Consider the following 17,414-nt stretch of genomic DNA (forward strand, 5'->3'; position numbering starts at 1 on the left):
TAAACACGAAAAAATATATATTTTCCTGTAGAATCAGTGGTTTGAAGCAGTTCGATTATACTCCAATAAAAATAGCACTTATGTTAATTTTATACTGTAATTTTGAGGGAAACATCCATTAGTTAACATTGTAAGTTAAGCACATACATTGTCAGAGGGTCCCTTTTTGGCCGTTGAATCATGGCCGTGTAGTAACCATATGGTACCCGTGAGAGAAATCTTTCACCGACCTGCCAGACAGATTCATACAATGTAAACACTTGGGAAGGAAGGATTTAGCATGTCGTCTGACGCGGTTTACTGTAGCTTTGAGGAAGCTGTCGTGAACTGGGCTGCGTTTTAAAAATAAGTACTATTTCTGTCAAGTCATCATTTTTTGACATTCAGAAAATGTTCAGTTCAACCTCCAACAACGGACTCCTGAAGTTGGAGGAATGTTCTGGAAGCAGCAGTAACCTTTTGGTCCTGCGCAACATTAATCCCCTCAGGATTCACGAGGTGGACAGTAATGTTAGCCTGCTAAATTTGGCAAGCGAAGAGGACGATGAAGTCCAGTTTGACAGTAAGCAGCTTTCTTTCTTCCGCTATGTTGCTGCCTAACGTAACTATGTTTACTGAGCCTTACTGAGCTGGTTTTGGTGGGTATTATCCTATTATCCTACATTACCTGACACACTGACACCAGGCCAAACAACAGAAATTGATATACAGGGGCGTAGTTGAGGAATTATAGGCCATGTGACCAGAGTCATTCTGAGCCCCCCCCCCCCCCCCCCCCCTCCACACACACACACACCTGTTGTAAAGTGCCCATCCTACCCACACACACTGTAAAAATTCTGAAAATAAAATAAACATAAACATACTGAAAATAAATTAACAACTGAACATAGATACCACAATGTCACCCACTGGTTCGTGACCCTCCGTTTTGAAGCCTCGAGTTTTGCATTTCGGTCATCACCATCTTGGTTTTTTTTTTGGAGCCAGAAGTGATCGTATTGGGGCGAATGTTAGGGGTAGATCTGACGCTATGGGCAGACAGCCTTTCACCCAAAAAGCCTTGTCCTGGTTAGTTATAAAAATTCACCCATGTCATGAATGTTTAAATGACCTATAGAGACCGAAACCATTTTTTGTTCCAGGCCATAAACATATATTTCTGCTGTTAAATTCGGCATTTTAACATGGGCGTCTCTTGTGGAGCTAGCCTCACGTGGCCATTCAGAGAACTGCAGTTTTTGGCACTTCTGTGTTGGCTTCTTTTTTCAGCTCTGGAGGTTGCGGCTTAATCCTACCATTACTCCAGCTTTAAAAAACACCCATGTCAGTTTATCTAATGCCACAGCAGACAAATAGAGGTGTAACGATACATCGATCTGGATTGATATATCAATTCAATGAACCACAATCCAGTATTGTCAATGCAAAGTGAAATATGGATACATATGATCATCTTCAAAATACGCCTTTATTATGTCAGATTGTCATGGTATGTCTGTGTCACCACTTCTGTCTGAGCGCACCTCCTTCCCAAACATTCAAACAGTGCTAGCAGCCTAGCGCCAGGCAGACAGTGTCAAGCAGTCAAGAAAAAGACAATGAAAATATTTACTGATATCATCTCATACCAATCAGAGGCCAAGGCCCCTGGATTAAATCGAATCAAAATTGTAAAATGGCAGACTTTGTGATATCAAGCAACCATTGTGTCTTTGACCAAAGAATTTATATGATATCATATCATGATGACCTTGTGATTCACACACCTACAGACAAATAAATCAAGCCACTGAATCCTGTGCTTTTAAAAAAGCAATGAAAAGTCAGTTGCTTCAGTTTGCATCTATGTTCATTTTGTTCAATGGGTTAATAAGAAAACATGGCATCTGCAGCTGTTAAAAGAGTTAATTACTCTCCACACCTGTCCAATGTGTGTCCAACACACATTTCACAAATAAAACTCATCTGTAACTCAATTTATGGGTTTTTACTTTTTATTTTATATACTTTATTAAAAAAAAAAAATTTTTTTCACTCTTTTGTCATTAACACACAGGTCCGAAAGACACACACATGCACAAACAGGACCTATACATGCACAAAGTGGAGAGATGTCAGAGTGAGGGGGCTGCCTTGGTCAGGTGCCCCGAGCGGTTGGGGGGTTCAGTGACTTGCTCAAGGGCACCTCGGCAGTGTCCAGGAGGAGAACTGGCATCTCTCCAGCTACCAGTCCACGTTCCATATTTGGTCCGGACGGGGACTTGAACAGACGACCCTCCGTTTCCCAACCCAAGTCCCTATGGACTGAGCTACTGGAGTAACCAGCATCAACCATCCATCCCGTCATTCAGAACCTGTAAAATGAGATAACAGAAGTATATACCACAGTATATAACATTAGAAGAATGTGATATGGCTATTGTGCTATTTCTGTTAATACAACCCGAATCAACAGGCTTAAAGCTACAGAACTTAACCTTTTTAGCAATTATTATATCATAACTATCACTATATCTTAAGGTGTATCTTATCTTATCTTATCTATCTTGACAACATGCACGAAGAAGACCGACAAGTACAAACTTGCTTTCGTGAGTAGGCGGAGCCAACAAAACATAATTTATCTGTCTCATGTATGAAGATATGTATATATAGTGACAGGTATAAAAAATAACTGTTGAAAAAGTGACATACTGTAGCTCTAAAGACTTTGACCTTGATGGTTAGGGATAGACAGGAATAGCAGCATCTCTGTAAGTTGCTCAAGCAATTTGATACAGGGCGTTGATGAAGTAGGAGGACTTGTACAAGACAAATTAAAAATAGAGTGGTTAAAATTGAAGCAATGGATGAACATCCAGATATTTTGTCCTTAGTGTGAGTCAAGGTTCAAGATGGGTGGATGCTATATTCCCTATAATGCAGCTTAAATGTTTTCACAGACTGAGTAGGCTGCTTAATAATGGCAAAAATCATAATGACGATTTGATCAATATTGAGATCACTTTGAGTATTGTCTTTAGAGACATAAAGCATTAATTTTACCTAAAACAAACAAACATCAATAATGATTATCTTGTTTTCATAATTGTTGGAAGCTGAAAACTGAAAAAGACATTGAATTAATTTCCCAGCCCCACTGAGTTGGACTCTATACTCTCTATACCCAGTAAATTGACCATCATGTATAAAATTGGTGGAGTGCCCCTTTACCCTCTTATAGAAACTTGCACTTGACACATACGTTTGCATGGGTGTAGTGGAGGCGTGTAAATATAGACAGTGTGCTGTGGGGGGGGCAGTTGCACTGGGGCCCATGAGGTGAGGGGGCCCATAGAGAGAGCGGGCTCTCTTACAATATATAGGGCAGAAAACAAGGCCTTATGGGTAATTGAGATTGCCAGGTTAGATAGACGCGTGTGCTGAAAAAAAAAATCACATTAAATAAAAAATAGTGCCATTTGCTAGGTTGTATGCCCTTGAAAAGGCAAACCTATCCCCATCATTGTTTTTTTTTTGTAACAGTCAGTAGCATTCTATAAAAAATATTTTATGCTAATTCTACAAGAACTATAGATAAAGTATAAAGAAACTATTCAGTTATGTGGATAATTCCTTATATTCTTTGGTATTTTGTCTGATATGTGTAAGTGATGATTATTTCTGGGTAGTATTTGGTGTTATGCAATGTCAAGTCTCCATTTGATCATGTGACAAGACGGTAAGATTACACAGTAACTAGTTTAGGTGCATAAATAGTGTGCCAGCATGCACTAGGGCCTGTTGTAACTTCCTTATGCCACTGCTGTAGTGACATCATCAGGATGTAAGATCAAGTCCAGGTTGCCTTACCAATGAGTTTCTGTTTCAGAACAAGTCTAGACTTGTCCCTCCACACATCCTGTTGTATGCTGAAATGAGAGTCGCACAGCAGAACAGTCTCCTCTTTACATTCTGGCTCAGTAACGGTCTCAGCCTGGTCATGTGTTTACAGTCAGTGTTTGAGTAGTACAGTAGGTGGAGGAGGCTGGTGTCCACTGGACCAGGCAGATAAGCATTACTGCTGTGCACGCCCCCTTATGTATAAACAAGATGTGCTCAATTTTTGGTCAACAGGATAATCATTAGTACAGCTCTGAGTGCTTAATATTGGACCAAGGGTGTTTTTGTACAGAAAAAAATGGACCTAAGAGACAAAAACATTGTTGCAATGATTGCAAAAGTTATTGAGGAAGGTAAGACTACGAAGAAGATATTGTTGTGGTTGTATAATATTTTTTTTTAGTGGGTCCAGCAGAGACAAATTTAATTTAAACTGTAGTTTTGAGCTACTAGAACAAAACAGAACTGCAACTTCCTGTTTCTCATTGTTTCTCCTTTTTATTAATGTCATTTTGTAGCTTCAGACACAGATGGCAACCGTGACATGTTGATGGCTGGTAAACATTACCCATCCATTCAAGAGTTTGCCTCAGCAATCCCCAACCACCTTCTCCTGGGGTCTCTGCTGGAGCACTTGTGCTTTGTCTACGAGACCAACCCAGCACGCTCACGAATGCTGTTTAAAGGTATGTACAGAGTATGTTGGTACGTGGTATTTTAAATACACATTTACCATTGTGTGATTATTGTCAGTTTATTTCTATTTCAGTTACAAATTATATTGTTGTTTCCTCTGACAGTCATTGGTCAGCGTTTAGCTGCGATGAACCTGCTCTCACCTTTGGCCATAAGTGATGAGTTCAGCACCGTCAGACTGCAGCACAACCGAGCCTTTACTGAGCTGCTTCACGCTGCCGAGTCCTCGCTGTATCCTCAGGTAACTGGACAAGTCACCAGTATGTCCACTGGGAGCCTTACCAAGTAGTCAGCATGTTGTCAGTTTGAGACTGGGACTGTTATGTAAAATGGTATTTGTAGTTCGTATAGACTTGTCAGTAAGACTGTGTTTATCCTCATCTCATTCACAGGGCCAACAAGGTCTCGGCACAAACGCACACAATCCTGCTTTAAGGTAAGCTAAACTTGGAGTAGTTTTTTTTATTGTTGAGATGCTTCAAATGAATATTAAAGAGATCATTCAGATCTTTGGAAGTGGGGTTGTAAGAGGTACTTATCCATATTCAGTGTATAACCTACAGTAGTTGGTGGTCAGCATGCCCCCAGTTTGGAGAAGCAGACAGGAGTACTGTGACGGAGGCTAAGCAACGTACTGCTATTGTCAGGGGCAGCAGCAAAACATATTTGAGCTACTTAAAAAAATAATATAAGTTTAGTTGTACGCATTGTTTAGAATAGTTTCACTGCTTTATCCTGCTGTCAAACAACCTTTTCTGAAAGAGAAGTAAAGTTGTTATCTATGCTCTCCTGAAAGTCACCAGACTCCTTCGACAAAAACAGTAGTCTTACCTCGCAGAGCACAGGAGTTGCTACTCTACTGCTCGAGCAGTTAGTTTTTATGTTATTTAGTGGCTTTGGTGTTTTAAAGGGTTAATTTGGATTCACCAAAGTCTCACAATAACAAACAAAACAACTGATTGAGGCAGCAGCAGTTCAGCAACTCCTGTGTTCAGCAAAGTAAAATTACAATTTTTGTCAAAGGAGTCTGGTGGCTTTGAAGAGATGAATGTAACGACTTCAGTTCCCCATCGACGGGGTCATCTTATGGCAAGGAAATCTGTGAAAATATTTAAATATAGCCTACACTTAAACTGATATTGATTTTTTGGTTAAAGTTGTTTTGCTGCTGTCCTCGTCAACAGCAATACATTGCTTAGCTTCAGTGCTGCTTTTCCCACCTGCTACACCAAACTGGTGGTGTGCCGACTGTCATCTACTGTAGGTAATACACTGACTATGGATAAGCACTTCTTACAACACTTCTTCAAACAATCCAAACTAGCCTTTAAGTAAGAGATGTCTGTTTTTGCCTTCCCTCAGATCTAAGGAGGGACTGTTTCAGGCGCAGACTTCCCGGTATCTTAGTGAATTTGAAGAGCTGTGCAGGCTCGGAAAAGGATCATATGGAAACGTTTTTAAGGTATTTTACCCCCTTCTTCTCCTTACTCCTCTACTCCACTACTCCACTAAAGAATAACTTTAGTCGATCAACACAGTCATGTTCTGTCTGATATCATCTTGTAGGTTATGAACAAACTGGATGGGCAGGATTATGCTGTGAAGAAAATTCTCATCAAAAACGTCTCAACAGAAGACTGCATGAAGGTGGGGCATCAGTGTTTTATCAATAGAACCTTCATGCACCCAGAGATATAATAGACTAATAATTAGATTTTTTTGTTTGGTTTTAGGTCCTCAGAGAAGTCAAAGTGTTGTCCAGCCTGATGCATGTAAATGTTGTCGGCTATCACACTGCATGGATGGAACATGTCCAGCCCGCGGCAAGTGAGTATTTACCTGCAGTCCTGCGAAAAGTTTGTTGGGCTGTAATAAGGTCAGTGAACAATTACAGTGACTTTTCTTATTATAAGAGCAGATTTATGTGAAAAACATCTCTGTTGCAGATGTCGAGCCTCTCCTGCCTGCACTGGAGTCACCTGGACAACAAGACAGGTAGGATCAGCGTCCAGTGTTAACTAAGCTTTCATGAATTCTTACGGACATTTCTCACCATTTTCTGTCATTGTATGAACCAAATTATGTTTCAAGAAAATAATTATTGTATTAATCCTTAATGAAATTAATTGTAACTTGCCACCCTAGTAGAGATGGGCCTTTTCAGTAATTTCCAAATGCGAGTATCATTATTACATGTTTATTATTATCATGTACATGAGTACTAGCAAAAAAAAGAAAAATTGGGTCTGAAATGAATACCCAAGTGAAAATGTAGTAGGAGAGTAGCCTACTTTTCTGTGCTGCAAGAGTTTAACGTGACATAGTTTGCACTTCTCAATCTGTTTGTTCATTTTCTCGATTAACTTCCAAACATCACTCTTATGTCTGGTCACCACTCTGCCTGTAATGTTAGATTCAGGGATGTCTGAATGAAAAGTTATCTGTAGCAGCCCAGATCATTTTTGCTGTATGGATCTGTGCAGATATTCATAGATAGCAGTTACAGTACTGCATCCCAACCAAAAAACAATTAGATTCCAGTGCTGGCTGCATTGGATTGTGACTTGTGTGATCCAAACATTTTCAATAACTCCAGAGCATTGTGAAGTCCAAAAGTTAAAAAAAAAAAAAAAGGTAATCATAATTGAGTGACAAAATTACAAAATGGTCTGTTTCAATCCATATTCATTGGCGTTTAGTCTTTCAAAAACAGTTTCATTGTGGTCAGAAAAACTGATGAGGCATGCACCTGTTTTTACAGGGCAGTATATAGCCCCAATCTAACAGCACCATGAATTACATTTATTCATTAAAGACAGATTATTTAATAAAAAAAGACTAACTCATTAATCCAGCAATTGCTCGATGTGTTGACGTCCAAATCGGGTACTCATGCCCATTCCAACGCCCTAATATTACTCATTAGCTTCACTGATATTTAACATTTTTACCTTGTGGTGAACTACTTTGGCTGAATTACTGACTTACTTGATTAATATCACAAAAAGAGAATAAAAAAAAAATATAATAATTAAAAAAAATAAATAAAAATTAAAAATAAAATTTATTTTATTTTATTTTATTTACGTTCTGATTCTTTACAGAAATAGCATGAAATAAGAATTTTTTTTTTAACAGGTAGAAATTATTCTTGGCCAGTAATATTTTTTACTCGCATATTAAAAAAAACTTATATAAAAAAACCTTACAATTACCTTCAAATTATAAATTATAATTTCATGGGGTTACCTGTAGCCATTAGGTAGAGTTTGCCCCATACTAGCTGAGACCTTGGCAGTGGCTCGAGTTTGATTCCAACCTGTCACCCTTTGTTGCATGTCATCCCCATTCTGTCTTTTTCCCTTACCTGTCACTCCCCACCTGTTCTGTCATAAAACCTAAAAAATAATTTTAGATAAATAAATAAATAAATAATAATAATTTCAAACAGTATTCCCAGTATTTATCTGAGGGCATGTAGATGCAATAATAGTTGTTATAATGCTCAAAACACTAAATGTGTCTCGTCTCTTTCTTTCACAGTTTTGATGAGAATCCTGACAACAGCAGCACCAGCTCCTCAATAGTGTTTCAAAGCCTCAGTCAGAGGACCGATACTGCTTCAAGTGCCAACATACCCCCCAGAGAGGCCGAGCCCGTCAAAGCTTTAGTTCCTACCCTCGAGACAGGCCAGGTGGTGTGTCCCAAGACGATGCGGCGGATTCCCAAGAACTATGTCCCCTGTGTGTTCCTGGGACAGGGAGGTCCTCCAAAGGGCTCCAAATGTCCCGCCATGGGGTGGGACAGCTCAGCACTGTTAGAGGAGGAGTCCGGCAGGAGTAGCATCGAACTGAACAACAACTCCTGCATTGATAAGGACTTTGAACAGTGGGCTGACAAATGCACAACAAAGCCTTCTAAAGAGGTAAATGCTTAAAGGAACAGTTCACTCCAAAATCAGAAATGCATATTTCTCTTCTTGTCTGTAGTGCTATTTATCAGTCTAGATTGTTTTGGTGTGAGTTGCTGAGTGACTGAGATAGCAGCTGTAAGGATTTCTGCCTTCAATATAATGGAACTAAATGGCACTCGGCTTTTTAAATACATTTTTAAAAAATTCTCAACAGTAATATCTCGTTCCAGAGATCCTGACCCGGTTACTCAAGATAATTCACAGACTTTGTTGTGAGCAGTTTCATGTAGGGACTATTTTCTTTTTACTGAACTACATCCACCAACAGTATCACCACGCAGAAGGAAGCGTGCGTCTACTCATGTATGACAGGCTACTACTAGCTCACCAGAGGGAGCTAAAGTTACAGCTCAGCCACGCAGGATGTCAATAATGTTTACATCTCCCGTTTTCAAGAGCACAAAACTCTCGTCCATGAGTAGATGCAGGCTTTTTTCTTTGCAATGATACGGTTAAAAGAAAATAGTTTCAATGTGAAATTGCTCACAACAAGATCTGTGGACTATCTTGAGTAACCAGGCCAGGATTTCTGGAAAGAGAAAATGCTATGAGTATTGTTTAAATGTAGTTCTTTGGCACTTTGAGCACCACAAGCTGAGTACCATCTAGTTTTATTATATCGAGAGAATGCGGACATCTCTACAGCAGATATCTCCAACCGTCTGCAACAAACACCAAAACAATGTAGACCAACAAATAACGCTACAGATTCAAGGAAAAATGTGCATTTTTAATTTTAGGTGAAGTGTTCCTTTAAAGATTGCAATGTTTTATAGCTTGGTAAAAGTAAAAAAGTTAGACTCTTTTTTCAGAATTCTTGATGAAATGTACACTTATAAACAATGCTAAATTTTCAGTAATGGTTGTATCTGCAGGTGCAGTTCCACCTGATGCTCTACATCCAGATGCAGCTGTGTGAGCGCTCACTGAAGGACTGGATCTCTGAGAGGAACGCCAAGCCCAAAGAACAACTCAGCTCAAAATGTAATTATTTAACACATGTGTTACTTGAAAAAAATATGTTGTTCCATTACAGATTAAATATTAAAAAAAACTATTTTGTATTTTCAGGTCCTTATGGATGTGTTGACACAGAACACACACTCAGCCTGCTGAGAAAGATACTTGAAGGAGTGGAGTACATTCACTCCAGGGGAATCATGCACAGAGACCTGAAGGTAAGTTGCTTTGATAGATTTTATTTGGTTTGAGGTTATCTCTGTAGCTTAATGCAAACTATTCCAGTCACATACAGTTTGCATTGGCACACAGTTGTCAACTAGGAGTGATATCTAATAAGCCGTTAAAAGAGTCCTGGTCACCGTCTGTCACAAAGGAAATGTGTAAATTCTCCCAGTAGTTGAATACAAAGTCATACAGCTTTTCAGGAAGGCGTTTCCTCAACTCCTCCCTCTTGCCTTGGACGTGTTTCAGATAAATTTCACTCTTGCAAATATCCTGAAGCCTCCGTGGCTGCTGAGTGAGTTCTAGCAGCTGGTCCCTCTGTTTGAAGAAACATGGCAGGGTCAAGGTGGACGGCAGGTGGCCGTTGTGGTTGTAGACAGTGAGCGGGGAGGTGAGGCTGAGGAGTTTGACCAGCAGAGAGCTATTCCTTAGATTAGGCCTGTGGTTCAGGAACAGGAACAGGCAGTTCTCCCCTGCTTCGCTCAGCTTATTGATGTTGGCTCCGTACCTGAGCAGTAGCTCCACCAGCTCCTTGTTGCCCATGCTGCATGCCTCCTGTAGAGGTGTCATTCCAGCTTTGTTTATCGCGTTGACCTCGGCCCCCCGCTCAAGCAGCTCAGAGATGCAGCTGAGGTCGTCCTGCATGGTTTTAGTGGTCTTCATAGCCATAGCCACAGCAGCTAAGTGCAGAGGAGTGTTCCCAGAGTGCTTCACCCCCTTAAAAATAGTCAAGAATATACTTGAATTTAATGTAGAACCTAATGCACATATTTCAGCAGGATGAGGAGCACTGAAAAGATGGTAAAAGGGGAATCGTTGAGTGTCTCTAATAAAACATGTGCACAAACCTTGTTGATATCTGCTCCCTCCTTGATCAAGCTGGCTATTAAGTCCTTATGGAGGATCCCTGCGGCCATGTGCAGGGGCGTCATCCCGCTGCTGTCCACAGCATTAACATCAGCACCGTAGCTGGACAGAATTTGGACAGCAGACAGAGCCGTGTAGCGTACTGACAGGTGGAGAGCTGTCTGATGACTCCCCTCCACCTAGAGAGGAACCACAAGAAAAATATATGCAAAACATTTCAAGAGGAGTGATGTAATGATATACTGATATGTTAAAATATTCACCTTTGCATTGACGTTAACACAGTGCTCACACAGGAGCCGTAGACAGGCCTCTGCCTGCTTATGCAAGCCGATCACAGCAGTCTGAAACTTTGACCCCGGTTTTGAGCCACAAGTCAGGATGCTCGGCCATGCAGCTATCACCAAATGCAGAGTGGTTCGTCCCAGCTGGTCCCTGTGGCAGAGGCAGAGACAGTGAACCAGTGAAGATAAAGAGCTGCCTTCTTTAATTAGAGCACTAATTCTAGAGAATTGGAACACAACCTTATTTTTTGGTCTTTTTTAATTTAAATTTTTCATTTATGAAATGAAATTTTTTTTTTTAAAAGATCAAAGTCTTGACTTTTGAACCTTGTAAAGACCCAACCTTCCAGTGATTTGATGTTTTCTTACAATATTTTTTGCTGCTGAAGACTTGAATTTTGTCATCCTCGCCAGGCGAGTTGTTTAATGATTTTGTATTAAACAAAATATTATTTAATTACCTGTATAATCAAAAAGTTTGAAATCATTTTTTCAAGAAATAAATACCCTTATAATGTTGCCCACCTACTATTTCTGTTGATAATGTAATTTGTCTTTGTGATAAACAACATATAATGTCATTTATAGCACAAAGAACACGCATTAAGTGTACTGTAGAAACATTTAATTGACATAATCTAATTTTATTGATCATTTATGAACATTTATTTAATTAATGTAACAGAAAAAAATCACTCTGACCGAGGGGTCCTCTTTATGACGGAGGACAAACTGGTAGAGTTGAACTGACCGTCTTTCATCCAGAATAACAACAACTGTGAAAGATCTATTCCACCATCAATTACAAACAGGGAGCAGACAAAATACTGAAATTTAATATTGAAGTACAAAAATGCAACATGTGAAGAGTCAGTCAAGAGAACTAAGTTATGCCAACTCTGTCAGCATGGATGTCAACTCCATAAGATACCTGACTAAGTTGACAAAACTTATATATTTATTAATTTCACAGCAGTCATAGTGAATAGCTACTTTATTTTTGTTTTTCAAAGTTGCTAAAAGTTCTCTTAATTCTCATCAAAATACAAATTTAAAACCAGAACTTATGTTTAGCTTTGATTAAAAATGGCTATGGAGTTGACCTGTTATGGTTGAGACACACCCTATAGCAGTATTATTTAATGAATATATCAAAAAATAGAAAGCTTATCGGTACTTGAGCAGCATTCACGCCTTTTTGGAAACCAGGAAGTGAGGTATGAGTCCTTGGGATATAGTTTACTCCTTTCATGCCTGATTAAATTATCTGACTGAGTTGACAAAAATGTGGGACACATCTTTAAGGGGCCAACATTTTTACAAAAAATATATTTTAAAAGAATTTTAGCAGTACATTTTCATACCAATGTTATTAGTACATAGAGTTGGTTTTAGATTTTGAAGGCTTAACACATTTTTGATAGTTTGAAGTTCTGAATTCTTGTCTGGAACAAGGGTGTTTTCTGGCACAGGGCAAGTTTAGACGTTAAAAAATAAAAGCAGATAAAAGCATTTTATAAATCGTATTTATTTCAAACCCTTTAAAAATAATGTTTTTTTCCCCCAAAACATAACAAATGTGTAAATAAGTTAGAATTTTAAGATGTTGTTTTGTTTTTGTTTCCCGTAAGACTTTTGTTTCAGTTCTCAAGAATGGGTAAGAGATATAAGGAAGTATTGCATGTGGTTTTACTGAGTGTCACGACGTATAATTTCACAACCGTTTTAACAGGAAGTCGTCTAGTCACCATAAATTAAATTAGACTCTCTCTGTACATGCACTCTTATTTGTTGTAGCAAATAAACTAAACTATCTCAGCTGAAACGAGTTAATTTACCACGGCTGAGTTATTTACATTTTATCTTACGAGAGGCTGATAACAAAAGAAGAACAGCCTCATGTTAACACTGTAGTGTAAATGGGCATGATGTTTGGTGTTAGTGTGTGTGTCTGTGTCCTGGTCTTGGTGTGTGTTTTTCCAGACCTCCTTTCAGGGTCTGCCCCTGTTGACAGCAGGCTCTGCATGCTCTTTACTCTTCTGTACGAGGCAGCCAGATGAAGGGGCTGGGTAGTCAGGCCCTGAGGCAAGACAAGACGAGACAAGACAAACTGGAATACTGGATAACACAAATATGTTATAGCCTAACACTAAAAGGATTTCTTTCTATTTTACAATTTTAACATTTTGGTAAGTAATGAACACATTGGAACATTAACATGTGAGAGTTGTAAGTAATCACGAGCTTCTTGTGGCTGTTGTTGTCTATGTGTTTATTTGAGTATGATTTGGTAATAATATAATATATAAGATGCTGTGTTTCTGTCAGTGTGAAAGTGTGAATTCATTCACATTTTACATGTTTCACCTCTCACTAGTAATTTTTAAAAAACGGTTGCATAGTTGCATTTACCTTCCAGAAAACTTCTCCGGGCGCACCGCCTTGTATCTCGATGAGAAAGTTACTCCCATACTTTTTTGACATGTCCTCTATACGTCCCAAGTCTTGATCCATAATCGCAGTATAGAAGTCATTGTTGTGAAACATGACAATGTCGCCACTCCTACCCTCACGTTCCTTGCTCCCCTCCAACATGGCCAGGCATCGCAGCTTCACTGTTGTCTGTGTGTAGTCTCTCAGGATGTGTGCGTTGGTTGAAAGCTGGTTTTTCTGGTTTGTACGTGCGAGCGTACATTTGGCAATTTGGCTCTGCGAGGAGGGAAATGTTTAAATGCTACTTCTGTTTTCTTGTGTTTTCAGTCAGTCTGATTTCATCAAGTAAGTTTGATGTAAGTCCCAACTGATAACTTCTTGCGGCGTGTGGGGCCATTTATGGGGACTGTTAACACCCCTCTGAGTAATTTACAGGTTGTTCCTGTGCTTTTGGCACTTCAGTATTTTGCTTTTAGGAAAGCAGAGAATCATTACTTTGCAAATGTTTAACAATCCATCTTTTAAAATGCAGGAAATAATGTACAATATTTGCAAATTTGAACTTTATGTGATGTGAAGCAGATGAATTTTTCTAAATGATCTCCCTAAATTTGTTGATTTCTGCCCTTAGTTGTAATATTGCAAAAACTTAGAACATTTGCATCTTTAAACCTTCTGACGTATGCACCTAATTGTGACGTCTTTATTCTTCCACAGCCAAGGAATATTTTCCTCCATGGTCACGACTGCAATGTTCGGATCGGGGACTTCGGTCTGGCCTGCAGGGATCTAATACTGGATGGCCATAAAAGCACCACCTCTCCCAGCTGTGGTAATACTGCACTGCTTACCTTGTTGTGTTTTCACAACACAGCACCTCTCAGAATCACCTCTAGATGGTACTGTTTGCTTTAAAGTCACTTTTCTGGTGTATTTTGCAGATTCCTCACATACTTCGGGTGTTGGTACCTTTGTATATGCTGCACCAGAACAACTGAAGGGCTCCCATTATGACTCAAAGGTAAACATGTTCATTGTAACTAAAAAATGTTTGATTTAGACTTGTTTTTTCATGTAAAATTACACATATTTTTGTGCTTTACTTTCATCATTTATCAGCTTTGTCATTTTATTTAATCACTTATTTAAACAAGCAGTCGCACTGAGATTGGAATTTCTTTTTCAAGAAAGTACAAAAAACCCCCAAAACACATAGCCTAGGCAGATATTTACATTTAAGAAAGGCAATTACAAGTGTGGACTTTTTAATATTGCCACATGGACATTTTGGGCAAGACGCCCTTCTTTAGCGTGTATTCTGGCAACGTCACTAACAGTACCTCAACCAGAACAACAAGCCAAAGAAGGCAACTTCATTTATATAGCAGATTTCATACACAAGGGTGATTCAATGTGCTTTACAGAGCAATAAAATATAAAACATAATAAAGGATACAGAAAAGAGTTAAGCGAAAGAAGGTACAGAAGGTAAAATTGATTACTAAATTATTTTTTTAATGAAAAATCACCATTAAAAATAGCAAAAGTCTAGTCAAGAGATGCAAAGATATAAAGATATTTAAAATGATGTAAAATTGAGTTTAAAAATAGGGTTGCAGTCATAACAGGGTGGAGTAGGCACTGTAAAAAAGGAATGTTTTTAGCTTTGACTTAAAAAGGTCAGAGACAGGGCTTGTTAACAAGTACATCCCAACAGGGGGAGCCAAAACTTTTCATGGCACAGAGTCTCATAGTTTAGTGCAGTAAAACATGAAACAAGACAAAGCAGTCTGATTAACTAAAACCTTGGTCTAAAGACACTTCTTCTCAGGGTCTTGAATTTGTGTCCACCTACAGTCCCATATCTAAGTCAGTCTTAGAAATATTGAGGAGAGCAGAGCAAACTCTGCTTAGATATTTTTATAAGAGATCTTCCAAGTTACGTGATTACTTGGTGAAGTAAGAGACCTCCTTATTTTCTGCCTGAAATCTCCAGTGGGAATTTTTCTCGTCATAATTGTATTCACTGCTATTCTATGATCAGGGTTAATCAGTTAAGTCATCCTAAGTCTGGTGTTGATATCAAGGTTAGAGGCAGAATCACATGTAACACTAAATTTGTGGTTTATCTGTTAAAATGTCTGTAATTTGTATTATGTTGGGAAAACCAAAGAGAGTTAAAATCCAGGATGTGTGAACATAAGTGTTCGATACATTATCATGATAAGAAATTATCTGTGGCTATGCACTTCAATAGTAAGAATCACAGCTTAGGTGAACTTCATTACATGGATGTTGACACAGTAAAGATGCCACAGAGAGGTGGTAATAGAGACAGAATCCTTCTCCACAGGGAGATATGTTGAATATATTTCCTTGATACCCTCATCCCCAATGGGATGAACAAGGAGATTTCATTTGCTTGTGAGGTGACGATATTTGTGTTGTTTCATTTTTTAGTGCCCCAAACCACAAGAATCTGTGCCATGAAAGGTTTTGGCTCCCCCTGTTGGGGTGTAGTTGTTGTGCAGGTTGAGGTCACTTACAAGTAACTCCACCTGTGTATATTGTTTCTAACTTTAATCGTGAGTCGAATGTGTTGTGTCTTATTTTTAAGTATGCAAGTGCAGCCTTTAAAATGTTCAAACAGGATAAGGGCAGGCTCGCTCCACTTGTATGCAGCATAGTATTTGAAGCCGTGTTTCCTGAGTCCAGTGTGAACAAGAGATACAGCTGATGTTAAGTTGTCCTGAGACTTGAGATTGTTAGTGCAGTATTTAAATGCAACCAGACAGCAGAGGTAACCAGGCAGTTATTGCAGTAGAGCCTTACATTATATCAATAATCTTTATCATTGTCACCTCTTCTATGACATTTTTTAACAACTGTCAGCTTAAACTTTGTGTTATTGTTTCTCTCTCAGTCAGACATGTACAGCATCGGAGTGCTGGCTCTCGAGCTATTCCAGCCCTTTGGGACAGAGATGGAGCGGGTGAGGATCCTTGGGGACCTGAGAGACGGGAAAATCCCAGACTCGTTCTGCCAGAGATGGCCAGTCCTGACGAAGTACATCATGAAGCTGACGAGTAAAGAGCCCAGTGTTCGGCCCACGGCCAGCCAGCTTCTACAGAGCGAACTCTTCTGCAGTAAAGACATAGTATGTTGAGATAAATTGATATATTTTAGCTCTGCAAATGATAAACCCCTGGAGACGTTTGGTGCTTTGAAAAAACAAAAAAGTGTGAAAAATGGTCACCAAAAAGTGCTTTCTGTTGCCACCAGGAGGACTTAAGAACACATCTGCAGTACAGCTCCTAATAATAAGAAACCAATTTTTATATTTTTTCCCTCCGCAGGTGATCCATGGTTTGCAGAAGAGGGTTGAAGAGCAGGAGGAAGAGATCATGCAGCTGAGGAGACAGATCAGTCAGCTCCAGAGCTCAGAAGTCACAGTTCATTTCTCTGAGTCAGACAAGAGCTGAGCCTTAAAGGTCTCTACTCTACAGACTGTCAAAACTTGATTTATCAGCCACTGCTGTACTGATTTAGTGACCTGGTACAAGTGGTAGAGCAAGTGTGCGTGCGTGCGTGCGTGCGTGTGTGAGTGAGCATTTGAGCGTGCTTTCTACACCTGGATGTAAGAGTGCAATTATTTATCTTCATTTAGCTGTTCAATAAAACATAATTCTGTGACATCTTACAAGATCTCTGAGAAGCAATATGTGATTACTGATCATTCGAGACTTTCCTTTGAAAGTAGCACACGTACAGCAAATTGAAAATGTGAGCTTTAAGCAGAGTTGACAATGTGTATTATGGTTTTGTTCAGCCTCTTGATCCTGAAGGAAACGCTGCCCATTGTCAGCAAATTGAAAACCATTTGTGGACACAATAGGCCTTCCAATTTTGTTTCACGGGGACATTGGCACATTTATTTCCATGCATAGAGGTTCAAACACGTCTTTGTTCTCTGGGCTGTACACATGGTTGATGGTGGTTAAAAGACTGAGTTACTGATCACAAGAATACACTGTTTTATCTTGAGAACTTTTTAAAGTGAAGATACTGTGAGTAGTGTGTGATGTATTTGT

General features: G+C 39.2%; 2 protein-coding genes across 3 annotated transcripts; one reads left to right on the forward strand and one right to left on the reverse strand.

Moving 5' to 3' along the window:
• Positions 1–161: 161 nt before the first annotated feature.
• On the forward strand, positions 162–17,042 carry eif2ak1 (eukaryotic translation initiation factor 2-alpha kinase 1). 2 transcript variants are annotated; one of them, XM_033611707.2, is made up of 15 exons: positions 162–562; positions 4,404–4,571; positions 4,686–4,822; positions 4,974–5,017; positions 5,944–6,043; positions 6,148–6,228; positions 6,315–6,408; positions 6,528–6,576; positions 8,125–8,506; positions 9,430–9,538; positions 9,626–9,732; positions 14,041–14,155; positions 14,265–14,344; positions 16,247–16,480; positions 16,680–17,042. In XM_033611707.2, the coding sequence occupies exons 1-15, from the start codon at positions 391–393 to the stop codon at positions 16,803–16,805; spliced, it is 1,998 nt and encodes a 665-aa protein (XP_033467598.1). In that variant the 5' UTR covers positions 162–390; the 3' UTR covers positions 16,806–17,042. The 2 variants fall into 2 exon arrangements, with proteins under 2 accessions (XP_033467598.1, XP_033467599.1); XM_033611708.2 differs by lacking the exon at positions 162–562 and adding an exon at positions 3,999–4,238.
• LOC117247290 (ankyrin repeat domain-containing protein 61-like) lies at positions 9,734–13,658 on the reverse strand. The gene is made up of 5 exons (XM_033611709.2): positions 13,303–13,658; positions 12,876–12,970; positions 10,870–11,041; positions 10,588–10,785; positions 9,734–10,456 (listed from the first exon to the last, which is right to left on the reverse strand). The coding sequence occupies exons 1-5, from the start codon at positions 13,483–13,485 to the stop codon at positions 9,830–9,832; spliced, it is 1,275 nt and encodes a 424-aa protein (XP_033467600.2). The 5' UTR covers positions 13,486–13,658; the 3' UTR covers positions 9,734–9,829.
• Positions 17,043–17,414: the final 372 nt, after the last annotated feature.

Source organism: Epinephelus lanceolatus, chromosome 21, assembly GCF_041903045.1.
Source record: "Epinephelus lanceolatus isolate andai-2023 chromosome 21, ASM4190304v1, whole genome shotgun sequence".
NCBI lineage: Eukaryota > Metazoa > Chordata > Actinopteri > Perciformes > Serranidae > Epinephelus > Epinephelus lanceolatus.